The 13765-nt window shown below is 67.5% G+C and overlaps 1 protein-coding gene and 1 long non-coding RNA gene across 2 annotated transcripts in view; one reads left to right on the top strand and one right to left on the bottom strand.

The window, feature by feature from the left end:
• The window catches only part of LOC109292527, a 6249-nt gene extending 1625 nt beyond the window's left edge, over positions 1-4624 (bottom strand). Inside the window, exons 1-2 of the long non-coding RNA XR_002096138.1 lie at positions 4480-4624; positions 2636-2638 (exon numbers count right to left, since the gene is read on the bottom strand). This is a non-coding gene — a long non-coding RNA (uncharacterized LOC109292527). The remainder of the gene's footprint in view (positions 1-2635; positions 2639-4479) is intronic.
• Positions 4625-5161: 537 nt separating this feature from the next.
• LOC109292525 (bactericidal permeability-increasing protein-like) lies at positions 5162-12284 on the top strand. The gene is given in 17 exon segments (XM_019509998.1): positions 5162-5744; positions 5746-5961; positions 6988-7121; positions 7280-7394; positions 7991-8119; positions 8263-8418; positions 8519-8582; positions 9509-9569; positions 9813-9904; positions 10062-10238; positions 10462-10521; positions 10696-10863; positions 11015-11082; positions 11372-11414; positions 11746-11809; positions 11891-11967; positions 12051-12284. Coding segments are annotated over 17 exon segments (1776 nt in total). The 5' UTR covers positions 5162-5667; the 3' UTR covers positions 12126-12284.
• The last annotated feature ends 1481 nt before the right edge of the window (positions 12285-13765 follow it).

Below are 13765 nucleotides of genomic sequence, written 5' to 3'. Positions count from 1 at the left end.
CCCCCCCCCCCCCTGGTTCCCCCCCCCCCCCCCCCCAAGCGTTGTTCTTCAACTGCAGGACTGAAAAGACCCTTCCCTCGGCCTCCCCCGCGCGCCAGGCCAGCTCCCCGTGGGACCCGCGGGGTGTAGCGCCAGCCGGGGTCTTGGGGCTGGGGGGAAGCGGTTTCGGTTGGAGCGATGCTGTCTCCCCCTGCTCCGCGCCTTCCCTCCTGGCCCGGGCCCAGCCCATCTGGAGCCTGGCGCGGCCTGCCTGTTTGTTAATGCTTCAATCAGCTGTGCGCGGAGGAATGCGCCGCGCTTTAACCTGAACTTCCCAGGTGTACGGAGGCGCCGCTCTGTCTGAGGCTGCAGGCCCTTCCCAGGCTGGGAGCCTGCCTTTGGCACGGAGCGCCGGCTCCCCCTCCGCGCCCGCACACACGCTGCCTTGTAGCTGCTAACCGTTACGCCCCCACAGCTGCATCCCGGCCCTGGGAACGCGGCGCCGTTGCACAAGAGGCGCAGGCATGACACACAAAAACTCCCTCTTCTCCATGCTGGCGAAAGAATGTGCTTAACCCTTCCCAGCTAGGCCGGGGCGCCGGGGCACGCGGCGGTGGCCGAATGGATGGAGGGAGCTTCCCCCAGTGCGTCTGTTCTGCAGGGCGCTCGCTTCCTGGAGGCTCGGGAGCAGGGAGGGCCGGCTAGGTCAGCGGTGCTGGGCCGGGAAAGGGTGCGCGCCCCGCTGCTGGCAGCCCCTGCTTGGGGAGCACCCTGGGACCCGCGTGTTGGCATGCTGCTGGGGATGGCTGGATGCTTCTGTCTTGCGGTCCTGACCTGGGATCCGGCCGCCTCTCCGGTGAAGGCCTCTGGGGCAGGGACTGGCTCCCCCAAGGAGGCCCCGATCCTGTGCAACACGGCCTTGGCACGGGGCGAGGCTCCAGCGTCGGCCTCCCTCTGGACCGCGCTGCTCTAAGAATAGCGCGCTTCCCGGCAGCGGGGCGGGGGGAAGCAGCCCGGGGCGGGGGCCAGCAGGTCCCCAGCGCCGGCCCCCAGGATGGAGAAGGGCAAGGCACGCTGCTCGAAACCCGGCGCCCCCAGGAAAGCCCCGGCCAGAAGCAGCATCTGGTTTTTGGGGAGGGCCTGGTCTTGCCCAACGGCTCCAGCTGGGCGCGAGGGGCTGCCCTGTCACCCGATGAGTCAGCAGCTCGGGCTGGCGTGCGTGGGGTGCCGGGGCGCCGGGGTGCAGCTTCTGCGGAAAGCCCAGTGCCGCCTGCATTTCCTGCGCGGGCCCTTGCAAAAGCCCCGCGCGGGGCAGGGGAGAGCAGCGCTTCTCCGGAGGAGGAAATTGCCTCAGGGGGGTTGTGCAAAACCAGTCCAGCTGCGGGGCGGCTGCAAAGGGCAGGGACGTGCCCTGTGCTGACCTTGGCTGGCCCCGTGCATCCTGCCCCGCTGACTCACCTGCCCCCCAGCTGCCGCAGGCGCTGCGAGAGGCTGGGGGGTGAGTCACGTGGGAACAAACTCCCACCTCCTCCCAGGTGCAGAGGGGGAAGGAGGGCGAGGCAGGGTCTATGACTGCACCGGTCCCTCGGGCCACGGGACCACCAGGCTCCTGTCCCACGTGCTGGGGGGCACGAGCCTCCTTGGCCCCCGCGGCAGTGGGCACACTGGCTTCAGGCCCCTGGTAGCCCCATGGGTGCACGGATCCTGTGCCAGGGTCTCTGCTCCGGACGGGCCCCCAGGGCCGACGGAGGGGTAGGTTACAGAGCTCCGCCAGGCCCGTGTGCCGTGTGGCTTCTTACCGTGTCCGTGGTGGAAGGAGCAGGCGTGCTCTAGCCATCCAGCCCAGGCAGGGAGGTGCCAGGCGGTCCATGAGGAGGGCCATGGAGGGAGCATGTGCTGAACAGGGCTGTCCGCCGGCAGCGAGGCACGCTTGGAGGTAACGATGGTGCTGGGGCCAAAGAAGACACCTGGTGCTTGGCATGGAATTGGTTTCACCTGGCTCTGAAATGCAGCTGTCTCTGGGGTGGAGCCCAGCAGGCAGCAATGCTGAAGCGGAGCATTGAGAACGGGGGAAAGGAGAGCCAGGCAGCGCCAGGTCAAGGGCGCTAAGGCCTCTTCCAGGAGGGCTGAGCCGGGAGTTGCAGAGGTGGGAGGCTCTTGAGGCATTGAGCCCTCCCCTGGCTGCAGCCTGGGCCCGCAGGGACAGCCCCAGGGGCATGCGTGCTGCAGGGAGAAGTGTACCCAGCCCCGTGGTGGGCTCCGGGCTGGGTCTCCAGCTGCCTGGCCCTGGGTGGGCCCAGGGCGGGGGCTGGCAGGTGGGACAGGGAAAGGGCTCTCCAGGCTACGCAGCTTTTGACGGAGCATCTTTGGTTTAAATGCAAGCAGCCGGATGACCCCAGTGGACACTGCAGCCGCGGCCCAGCTTTCCCAGGGCCCTGGCCTGGCGGGGCTGAGGGTGGCAGGGGGCAGGAGGGGAGTGGAAGTCACCAGGGCTGGGGCAGGAGCAATGGGCACAGGGTGCCTGGAGCCCCAGGCCTGTATGCGGGTGCCCTCTGCCGATCTCTGAGCTTATTACAGCTCTCGGAGGTGGCTGGGAGGCTTCGTGCCCTGGCCTGGCCTTATCCCTCCCTGCCGCCGCGCACTGGGATGTGCTGACTGCCTGGGGAACCCGTCCTGCCGCAGCGCCTGCAGGTGGGAGGAGAGGTGCCACGGCCCAGCCTGGTTCAGCCGCTGCTTGCTTTGCCTCCCTGCGCCAGGTCAAGACGAGGAGCTGCCCGGTCACCGAGGATGGCCTGGGTGCTGGTCCTGGCCCGGCTGGACCCCCACCGGCCTCGCAGGAAGCCCTGGAGTACGGTCTGTATCTCGGCCTCGGCACCCGAGGGGGTGGGGTCCCCTTCATTCTCAGCAGGGCAGGGAAGGAAGGGGCAAGGAAGGGTTCCCGTGCCCTCTGCCATGTGCCTGCCCCATGCCTTGTTGCAACCCCCTGCCCCCCACCCCAGGGCAGCAGTTCGAAGTCAGCGCTGCAGAAGGAGCCGATCCCAGACCTGAACGGCTCCTACAGCATCCCGCTCTTCGGGACCGTGGCCTGCTCCGTGTCCCGGTAAGAGCCGCCGACCCCCCTCGCTGCTTCTGCTGGGGGGGCTGTATCGAGGCACGCTGTATTGAGCTTTTTATCGATCGGGGGGGGAGTGGGAGAGGGGGGTTAGAACAAAGGAAGTTAGAAACAGGCCTCGAGTAAAACAGAATAAATCGAGTCTCATCAAGCTTGGGTTTGGGGACCCTTTTAATACGCGTCTAAAATTACTTAATCTATTGGCTAAGTTTCCAGATCTACTCGCGGTGAATTGGGCTGCAGGGGAGCTCTGCTCTTAACCCCACTCTTGCCCGTCCGCTGGCACGTCTCGCACGATCTGTCATGTTCTGGGATGATGCAAGTTTGCCAGCAGCTGCTGCTGGGTGCGGCCCACGCTCAGGTGACTGGCGCAGGGTAAATCGTGAGCCGTGGTGCGCAGTCACCACCTGAATTTAGGTGGTGCCACAGGCTGGCGATAGGGCTCCCAGGACTCGGCAGGTTTCTCGGGCACCCACAGCCGATAAAGGAGTCCCTTATCCCAGACCTCCTGTTCCCTCTTATCCGTGGTGAACTCCTTTTCTTGCTCCTGGGCCACCCGTTGGAGCTCCTCCAGGCTAGGGTCAACTAAAACCTCCTGCGTGATCTCCTCCTGCCTGGCTAGGCAATCGGCAGGGAGTCTGGTGCCTCCTTAAGGGGTGTGCCTTCCTCCGTGGGGAGGGTCTCTACCTCCTCGCCGAGTGCCTCGGCTCCCTCTGCCACTGACTGACCTGGCTTCTCCCTGGAGCTGTCACTTAGCTTGACCCCCGGGTCGTCCGTTCCCGCAGCGGCCGGCTGGCTGCTGCAGTCAGGGGGATTCTCTGCCCTTGTCCCCTTTACCTCCGTAGCCAACTGGGTTACCTGGCTCTGGGAGGTTTCCCACCTCCTGTCTTCGCCTTGTTGCTCTGCCGGCGAGTAACCGCCTTGACGCGGACGGGTTTAGATGTTCCCCCACGCTGCTCTCATATGCTCTAGCTTGGCGATATCCGTCCCCACCAGCATGGGGGCAGGAGCATCTTCCATCGCTCCTCTCTCCACTCCCACACCTGGTGGGGAGACTGGCGGCCTGTACCTCAAATGGTTGGCACCCCCCTTCAATGGTCAGGGTCTTTCCAGGTATTGCATCTGAGGGCGAAACAAGGTTGGCATCAATCGGCAACACCCTCCCATTTCAGGGCTGGCCTAGGGTTACCATATGTCTGGGTTTTCCTGGACGTGTCCTCTCTTTTGGCCCCCTGTGCTGCGGAGCAGGATGGCTGAAGGGGTTTCCTCCGGTATCTCGCACCTGCTGATGGGGGACGCCAGAGAGGGTGTTGAGTAGGGGAGGGGTCGCACTCGAGACCCAGTCCCTCGAATAGCATCCATCTAGTTGCTGTGTTGCATGTTGAGACCTCCCCTGACAGGCGGGATGGGGAAGGGGCTCTCCAGGCTCTGCAGCTTTCAGCAGCTTAAATGCAAGCAGCAGGATGACCCCGGTGGAAGCTGCGGCTGTGCCCCTGCCTAGAGGCCCAGCTTTCCCAGGGGCCTGGCCCTGTGGAGCAGGGGTTGCAGGGGCGGGAGGGGAGTGGAAGTCCCCAGGGCTCGGGCAGGAGCAACGGGCACAGCCTGCCGGGAGCCCCAGGACTATACGCTGGTGCCCTCTGCCGATCTCTGAGCTTATTACAGCGGGAGTGCTTTGCACCCGGGCTCGGCCTTATCTCCCTGCTGCCGCAGATTGGGGTGCATTTGATTTCCTGGGAAAGGCCTGTCTTGCTGCCATGCCTGCGGGTGGGAGGAAGGGCAGGGCAGGGCAGGGCAGGGCAGGGCAGCGGGGCTCTGCACCTGGCTCTGCTACGGCCCCACCTGGGCAAGCCACTGCCCTGCTCCGTGCCTCAGTTTCCCCCGCTGTTCAATGCGCCCAGTCCAGTTTGCCCCTTGGGGTAAGGAGGTCTGAGCGCGGCTGGTGCAAGGAGCTGCGGGGGGGTCTGTCCTGGGTTGCAGGTTGCTCCCGGGCCAGGACGGAGCGGGAGGGACCCTGGGAGTAAGACAGCAGATGCAGTGACCCTGGGCCCGGGCCCGGGCCCCGTCCCCAGGGGAGGCCTGGGCTGAGACACGCTGGGTCTTGGAGGAACCGCTTTTCTCCCGGGGCCTGACAGGCTTCTCTTTCTCTCTGGCAGGTGGATGAAACCGTCGCTGCTGCGTGGAGTCCCGTGGGTCCTTGGCCCTCTCTAGCCCTGGGGAATCAAAATGGGGCATGTCCTTGCCCCAGGGAGGTGTGGCCGAGGGCAGCCCCCTCGCCTACCGCCTGCCTGCGACGTTCCCAAACAACCAGCTGGCGTGAACAGGAGCCCAGAGCAAACAGAAGCAAGTGACCTGTGAAGCCTGTGTAGGACGGAGGGAAAGGCATGTGCGTGCCTGAGCACACGCGTGTGCAGGCGTAGGCATGTGTAAGTGGGCGAACTTTGACGCTGGGGGGGGTCCAGCCTCCTGCCTCTGCCTGAGGACATCCCTTCAGCTGCAATCAGGAATCCCCTCTGCCTGGGCATGCCTGGGGGGAGCTGCCCTCATGGCAAGTGCTCCTGGGGCGGCCGCCCCACAGCATGCATGACTCGGTGCCAGAGCATTTCCTGGGACACCCGGATGTGTGCCCGCCGCACCCTGCTCCAGCTTCCCGGGACCGGGGCACATGCTCAGCCTGTCCCTTGCGTGCGGGCGGGGGTGACTAAGCCGGCGACAGGTTGTCAAACCCAGGGAATATCTGGTCCGACCAGATTGTCGGGAGCCGAGAAGCTGGGCAGCCAGTGCCAGCTGCCGGAGACAGGACAGGGGCTCTTCCACTGGGACGCAGCCGGCAGAGCAGACCCCACGAGGAGCCTGAGCCAGGAGGCCAGCAGGTATGGGCATCCTCGCCCCCATGGCCAGGCCGCAGGTCATGGCCACGCCACCGCCTTGCTGCGCGGTCCAGTGGGAGCCGACGGGTTGCTGTGGCCTGTCCGCATGGCTGCCAGGAGAGACAGGCACTGCTGGGCAGAGCATCGGGGCGAGGGTGGACCGGGCACGGGACCTGCCAGTATCGGTGACCAGGGCTGTCACTGAGGACACATCACCTGGGGCTCGTTAGCCAGGGCTCATCAAGGCTGGAGAGGTGGATACATGCTCCCGGGAAGGTGGAGGAGGCCTCCCAGGCGTCCAGAGGATGGCAGGCAGCGTTCCCAGCTGCCTCGGACCTGGGCAGGGGGCAGCGCTGGATGCAGGGGGAGGCCGGCATGGGGGTAGCACTGCGCCAGCTGGTCCCGTGCATTGCAGTGGCCCAGCAGCGTGTGGATTTCCTGGCTCGGGCGTGTTCCCCCCCACGAGAGGGAGACCAGCCTTCGGCCCCCTGCTTTACCTGTGCTCTCATTTCCGAGAGCAGGGCTGGGCTCATGGCACCGCTCGGATGACCCTGAACTGGGACGAGGCCAAGCCATGTGCGGCTCCGGGGCAGGTCGGGCTGCTGCAGTGGCCAGTCCCGGACGTTGGGCACGTGCTGCTGCAGTGGGCTGGGGTTGCAGCGAGCAGGGCAGGTCCCGGGCCCCCGGCGCTCGCCAGAAGAAAGCCCCACAGAGGAGCCCGTGGGAAGCTGGGCGCACGGGCGGGCAGCCGCCTGGGCGCAGGGCTTCCCTGCTGAGTCACCGCGTTGGGCAAGGGCGGGTTTCCAGTGCCACGCATCCAGGAGCGGGGTCTCACGGGACAACCCCTCCACCGTCACCAGTGCTTCCTGGCCGGCATCTCCCATGAGACATCCCTGCTGCCCCAGGGACACCGGTGCCCACGGCAGACAAAGCCCCGCGAGCCCCGTCCTGGCACAGCTCTGTGGAGCAGGGCCCGTGGACCCGTCCTGCCACGGGGCACTGACCGCCTGCTCCGTCTCCCTGCGCCAGGTCAGGGCGAGGAGCTGCCCGGTCACCGAGGATGGCCTGGGTGCTGGTCCTGGCCCTGCTGGGCACTTGCTCTGCGTCACAGGGGACCCCCGCCGGCCTCAAGGCACGCGTGACGCAGGAAGCCCTGGAGTACGGTCTGTATCTCGGCCTCAGCAACCCCCCCAGCCCCCCACCGCCCAGGCTGGCTCCGCATCACCGGGGGGAGCTGGGAGGGAAGGGGCAAGGGTCCCCGCGCCCCCTGCCATGTGCCTGCCCCATGCCGTGTTGCAACCCCTTGCCCCTTCCCCCACAGGGCAGCAGTTCGGGCTGGAGCTGCTGAAGTCAGCGCTGCAGAAGGAGCCGATCCCGGACCTGAACGGCTCCTACAGCATCCCGCTCATCGGGACCGTGGCCTACTCCGTGTCCCAGTAAGAGCCGCCGACCCCCCTCGCTGCGGCTGCTGGGGGCTGGAGCTACGGCAGAGAGGGGCGGCTCTGGGGTCCCGGCTGCCCCTGCACTTTGCTCACGGTCCCTGCACAGACCCGCTGGGCCCAGCCTTGCGCTGTGGGTCTCCTTAGTACCCCCCTCCCTGGCGCTTGCCATCCTCTGGTGCCCGGTTGTCTGACCGGGATCCTCTCACCTGCCCCTGGCTCTGACCCCTTCCCCTCCAACACTTGCCTGGCAGCCAGGCTTTCCCAGAAAGGCTCCCTTCTCTCCCTGTGCGGCTCTCCGGGGGTAAGTGGAGGGGGCAGGAATGTCCCGAGTAGCTCAGCACCCAGCCGGATGAGCCCCTGGGCGACTCGGGCCACGCAGAAGGCAGGGAAGCACCTTTCTGGCGCACACGTGAACGGAGCACATGCTGACACACGCATGCATTTCTCACACGGGCACTTGGAGTCTGCAGAGAGCAGCCCCGAGTGTGCCTCTGCCCCGCGTCCGTGCATCCCTGGCTCTGGGGCTTCCCGACATCCCCAGGCTGCCCCAGCCTTCCTGGGGCCTGACCTGCCCGCCTGCTGCCCTGCAGGGTCCGGATCCAGGAGCTCCAGGTGAACGAGTCGACCGTGGGCTTCTCGGAGGGGACGGGCGTGCGACTCGTGGTCCAGCGTGCCCGCGTCCAGCTCGGCGGCGACTGGGCGGCGCACGCTTGGTCCATGTGAGTGCTGCTGGGGTGAGGGGGGTCCCGTCTGCACCCGGGTCTGGCGTGAAGGATCCCCACACCCCAGGGAGGGATGGAGCCCGCTGAGCTGTGCCCCTAACCCCCCGACCCCAATCCTGCCCCCCAATCGGCGCCCCCAGACACGACAGCGGCTCCTTCGATATCTCCGTGCGCGACCTCTCGCTCTCCACCGTGCTGGGCGTGAGCCGGGGGCCCGGCGGGCGCCTCTCCGTGTGGAGCGACAGCTGCGAGTCCCGCGTCCACGGCTTGGATGTGACCTTCCGGCAGGGCGCCAGGTAGGCCCCGACCTGCCCCGGCCTTGCCCCCCGCCCCTCCCCGGGGGTGCCTGGGGAAAGCCGCCCCGCGCTTGCGGCTCCATGCTCTGTCTCCCCGCAGCTGGCTCTACAACCTGTTCACAGGCGCGCTCCAGGGACCGCTGCAGACGGAGCTGAACAAGCACGTGAGTGCGGGCACGGCTAACTGTGCCTCTCCCTCCCATGCCGGGCCTGGGGGGGAGACAAGCACCGGGTCACCCCCCTGGATGACTCGGCCGCCAGTTGGCAGCACGCAGCCTGGTAACCTGGAGCGCAGACCCCGCACGGCTGCCCCGGAGCAGCTCTACCCGGGGTGGACTTGGTAGTGGAAGCGCAGGTCGACAGGGAGAGAGGAGCAGACAGACGGGGGTGGGTGCCCTGGTGTAACTCCCCGCCACCCGCCTGGTTTCCTGAGGCCTGGCCTCACCCCCAGCACAGGGACTTGCCCCGGGGCAAGGCCATGCATTGTGTGCATACCCTGGGCCAGTGACTCCCCACTCCAGGGTGGCACAAGGTCCTTTTAAGGGTGCCGTGGGGCACTGCACCATGTTAGCACCGCAAGGCGAGTCACAAGATGAGCCCGGAGGTTTCAAACCAGACCCCGGAGCATCACAAGCGCTGGCCTGTCTGGGTCTGTCTGTGCTCTGCTCTTCTTCTGTAGTCAGAAGATGAGGGAGAGCAAAGAGCCGGGGGGGACCTGGAGTCTAATGGGGTCGGGCACTCTGTCACACGCAGCGCTAGGCTGTTATCCGCCGGGAAACCACCCCTGCAGGGCAGTGCTGCCAGCGTGCTCCTGCATCAGCGCAGATCATTTTCTGCTCCTGCGTGGGATGAAATGCGCCCACACTTGCCCCCCACGGCCCCCGTGTCGTACTGGCTGTCCCCGTGCCATGGCTGCAGGAGCGAGCGGCTCCCAGCAGTGGCCATTTGCAGACAAATCTCTGTCTCAGGAGTTGTTCTGAGCCCAAGGAAGGAGCCGCCTGACCCAGGAGGTGACCGCAGGGCAGACCCTTCCCTCCTGCCCCCAGATCTGCTCTGTCTGACCTGCGGCCTTCTTGCTTTCTTCCCCCAGCTCTGCCCAGAGCTCAGGAAAGGGGTGGAAAGGCTGGAGCACGTCCTGGAGACCATGCGAGGTGGGTTGCGCAGCGACAGGCAGCCAGTGCGGCGGGGTGGGGGGAAGCTGGGGCTCGGGGGCCAGGAGCCAGGACCGGTGTGACTCCGGATCAGCTGCTCCCTGCAGACACGGGTCCACACCCAGGGCCGCCCCGCTCTGCTCTGACTGACTCCAGTCTCCCGGGGCAGGGCTGGGGCTGGAAGTCATGGTGGGGCGGGGGGGGCGAGCTCTGCTAACCCCGTACCCGAACCCCTTGCCACAGTCTCGGCTCAGATCGACCCCGTTGCCGAGCTCAACTACTCCCTGGTGCAGCAGCCCACCATCACCGCACAGCACGGGGACGTGGACCTCAAGGTAAGGTCGCGCCAGTGGCAGGAAGTGGGGGCAGCTGTAGGGGCAGTTTCCCCCCCCACCCCGTGCTGAGAGCCCGTAGTGCCTCCAGGCTCGTGCCGGGGCAGCGGGAAGCCAGGCTGCAGCAAGACCCAGCTCACGCGCTTCCCTGCCCCGGCAGGGCGAGTTCTCCAGGGTGGGGGCCCCCCAGGAGAGCCCCTTCTCGCCCGGGCCCGTACTGCTGCCTGGCTCGGACGGCCGCATGCTGCTCCTTGCCGCCTCCCAGGCCCTGGCCAACTCGGCGGCATTCGTGTACTTCACCGCCGGGACCCTGCAGCAACACATCACTGACAGCATGGTATAGCGCCCTCCCCCGGGACGAGCCCCAGGACCCCAACCCCGGGCAGCTCGGATCTGGTGGGGCAGGGACCTCTTCCTCCCGGCTGGGGCAGCTGAGACCCCTGCGTGGGGCGGTGGCTTTGGGGGCACTGAGGGATGCTCACGGCCTGCACCCAGCTGGGCTGCCCTGGAGCAGGGGGGCCCTGCCACGATCCCCCAGTGACCCCGCACGTGCCTTGCAGATCCACAAGCGGTCCCCGTTGCGGCTGAACACCATGAGCATGGGGGTGTTTGCCCCAAAGGTGAGTCCGCCTGGAGCTCCCCCAGCCTGTGCCCCGCTCCTGGCAGCCTGGGTTTAGTGCCCCCCCGACACAGGGGCAGGGATAGCTGCGGCTGTGGGCCGTGCACCGGGGGGGTCCGGCTCCCGGCCCAGTGCCCAGGGTGCCGCGGCCCAAGCCCTGCCTCTCCCCATGCAGCTGCTGGCCCACGTCCCAGCCCTGCCCATGGAGCTGCACCTCGCTGCCCGCAAGCAGCCGCTGCTGAGCTGCCAGCCCGGCGCCCTGGACCTGGCGCTGTTCGGCACTGCCGAAGCCTTCGTCGTCCTGCCAAATGCCACCCTGGCGCCCGCTTTCCTCCTGGATGTCGTAAGCACCCGGGGCAGCCGCTGCCCCCCGCTAGCTTTGCAGGGTGGCAGGGGAGCTCTGTGCACAAGGGCACCGGGGGGGCAGGGCAGCTGGAGGGGGGGGCTGCTCCAGCCGACAGGAGGGACCTGCTAACCCCTCACTCTGCTGACAGGATGCCAACCTGACGGGGAAGCTGCTCGTGGACTCGGCCAGGGTCAGGGGCTCCGTGGCGCTGAAGAAGTGAGTGCCCCTGCCCCTGTCCCTGTCCAGCAGGGCCCATCCGCGAGGGGGGGTCCCCATTGTAGCCCCAAGCCCAAGAGGCACCAGAGCCCAACCTCTCGCAGGGCAGTGCGGCCTCTCGCCCTCGGGGCTCCCTGGGCTCCTCTTCCCCATCCCCAGCTGCTAGTCCCCGGGGCGTGGTAGGATGCCCGAGGAAGGGCAGTGCTGGGTCTCCATGGGCCTTTCCTCCCCCACCCCACGCTGCTGCCACGTGATCCTAGCCATGAACTTGACTCCGTGTCTCCTACAGCTTCAGGATGTCCCAGGTGGAGTCGCACGTGGGCCCGGTCGAGGTGAGTGAGAGTGGGGCGGGGCTCAGGTCTGGTGGGGGGGACCCAGCCGAGCCACCCGGAGAGGTTACCCCTGCTCGAGAGAGTTGGGCAGCCCCACGGAGACACGGGGCACAGCATGAATACTCTGCTTGCACGTGCACAACGCCCGCGACTGGCACGCCCACGCATGGCGCACGCGGTGTGAAGGATACAGCTGCGTGTTTCTGCGTGTGCACAGCTGGCGTGCCCTCCGGCCCAGGCCGGCTGTGCGGGAGCAGGGGCTGGGCACAGAGCACCAGGCACGGCTGGGGGACGCCCTCCCTGCTCTCACTGGTGCCCCCATGTCGTGCAGGTGAAGGACCTGGAGGCCGTGATGAACCTGGCGCTGCGCGCGGTCGGGATGCCGCTGGTCAACAGTGAGTGCTGGCCTCTCCCCACCCCACCCCACCCCAAGGGGCAGTGCTCTCCCCTCACCGCTGCCCCTTCTCCCCTCTCAGAGCGACTGAAGAAGGGCTTCGCGGTGCCCAGCTTCCACAACATCAGCCTGGTGCAGCCCCACGTCAGCATTCACGAGGTGGGTAGCACTGGCACTGCCACCAGCCCCGGTACAGCCCTGGGGGCTGCCCACCCACGTGCCCCCATGCTCTGTCTCCACAGGGGTTTGTGCTGGTTGCCACGGATGTGCAGTTTGAACCCGAGCGCCTGAACGCGGCCGCCCAGCGCTCGCCTTGACTCCGTCTGGCCTCCCTGTACTGCCACCGTGCCAGGGCCCTGCCCCCGAGCACCGGGCATCCGGGCGCCGACCGCTGGCTCGCAGCCCGTCTGCCCGCGCTGGGGGAGGCGGCAGAAGGATTTTGTAGCCATGCAACTAAACGGGCGTCCTCCGCTTTCGCTGCCGTGTCCTTCTACCGGCTCCCACGTCCCCTTGCGCTCCCCTTCCTCCGAGCCCCACAGCTGCCCCTGCTGTCCTCCAGTCTCTGCTCCCCGAGGAGGCCGGGGGGAGAAGGGGCATCGCCTCCTTGGGACCCAGGGGCTGCTGTAGCGGGCGGGCGGCTGCCGGGGCCTTGTCACCTGCTGAGGAGAGCTGCAAGGAAGGGACGCCGGGGGCTTCGCTCCTCCCCAGCTGCAGCTGGGCACACCCTGGGGGGGGGCTGGGGGTCCTGCGCCGGGGGTGCCTGCTGTCGGAAAGGCACAAAACAACTGGGAATTGTGAAGGAAAGGAGCTGCTCCAAGTCCACGGTGCAGCTCCGCCTCACGTGCTGGTCCTGCCCTCTGGGCAGAGGGAGAAGAGCTGGAGCCGGGCAGCGAGGCCGCGGAGGGGCTGGAGGGGCAGCCGGAGGCCAGTGCTGGCTGCAGCCCGGGCCAGGGGCTCTGCCCGCTGTGCCGATGCTCTTGCTGGGACCAAAGCTGGAGCGCCTTGGCCCTCTGCCCTGGTGCGCAGTGGGGCCAGGAAGGGATTTCCCCCTGGTCAGACTGGGGGGTTGCCACGGCTGTTGAGGGGCTCAGAGCAGCAACGGGGGGAGCTGCGCCCCCCGCCTTTGCTTTCCGGGGCGCAGGGGTGGGTGATGCCCGGGTGCCAGTGGTGCGTGGCTCGGAGATCAGCCCCGGGCTTTGTGAGGGACTATTTGAAGTCCACTGCATCGTGGCGAAGCCGCTGGGATCTGAGTCGCCGGCGGGCGGCGGCCGTGTTGTCAATGTCCTCCAGGTCCCGCGGGCGGGCCCGGAACCGGTGCACTGTTGCGCCCCGACTGGGCGGGTCCCGGCTGCTTGTCCTCATCGTCGCACGACGGCGTCGGGCGTTGGCGACCGGCACCACGGTGACAGCAGCTGAAACAGTCTGGATCGGGGGTTTCCGTCGGCGGAGGCCCCTCCAAGGCCCAGGACCTCCTGGTCAGCCTGCTCCTGGCGCTGGCCATGCGTGTCATCTGGCGGTCCAGGCAGGCGGCTCTGGCCGGGAAGGCTCCCGGGGAGTTTTTCCTCCGTGTCCTTGGCGCGCGTCTCGGGGCAGAGCACCGCTGGGCAGTAGCCGCCGGCGCGGCGCGGCGAGGCGAGCTGCCCCAGTTCGCGAGCCGGTGGGCCCTGGCCGGGGTCTCTGCTCCGTGTCCCCGGGGAGCACGCGTCTTGACCCTGTGACCCGCCCGGGCGCTCCCTGCTTTCTCTTCTGTTGTCCCCCGTAATTTATTGGTGTTTTTAAGGCGCTGGTCGCCCTCCCCAGGGGCGGCCCGTGGCGGTTTTAAGCTTTTAGCCTTTTAAAGAACTGCCGGGTTTGTGGGGGCTGCGCCTCCCTCGGCCAAGACTGGGCCCGCTGCAGCCCCCGCCAGCCCCCGGCTCCGGGGCAGGGGCAGGGGCAAGGGCAGGGGCCGGGGCCGGGG

Source organism: Gavialis gangeticus, unplaced genomic scaffold, assembly GCF_001723915.1.
Source record: "Gavialis gangeticus isolate Ggan-Ray unplaced genomic scaffold, GavGan_comp1, whole genome shotgun sequence".
NCBI lineage: Eukaryota > Metazoa > Chordata > Crocodylia > Gavialidae > Gavialis > Gavialis gangeticus.
The sequence above is the reverse complement of the archived record's forward strand: the minus strand, read 5'-3'. Positions and strand labels throughout refer to the sequence as shown.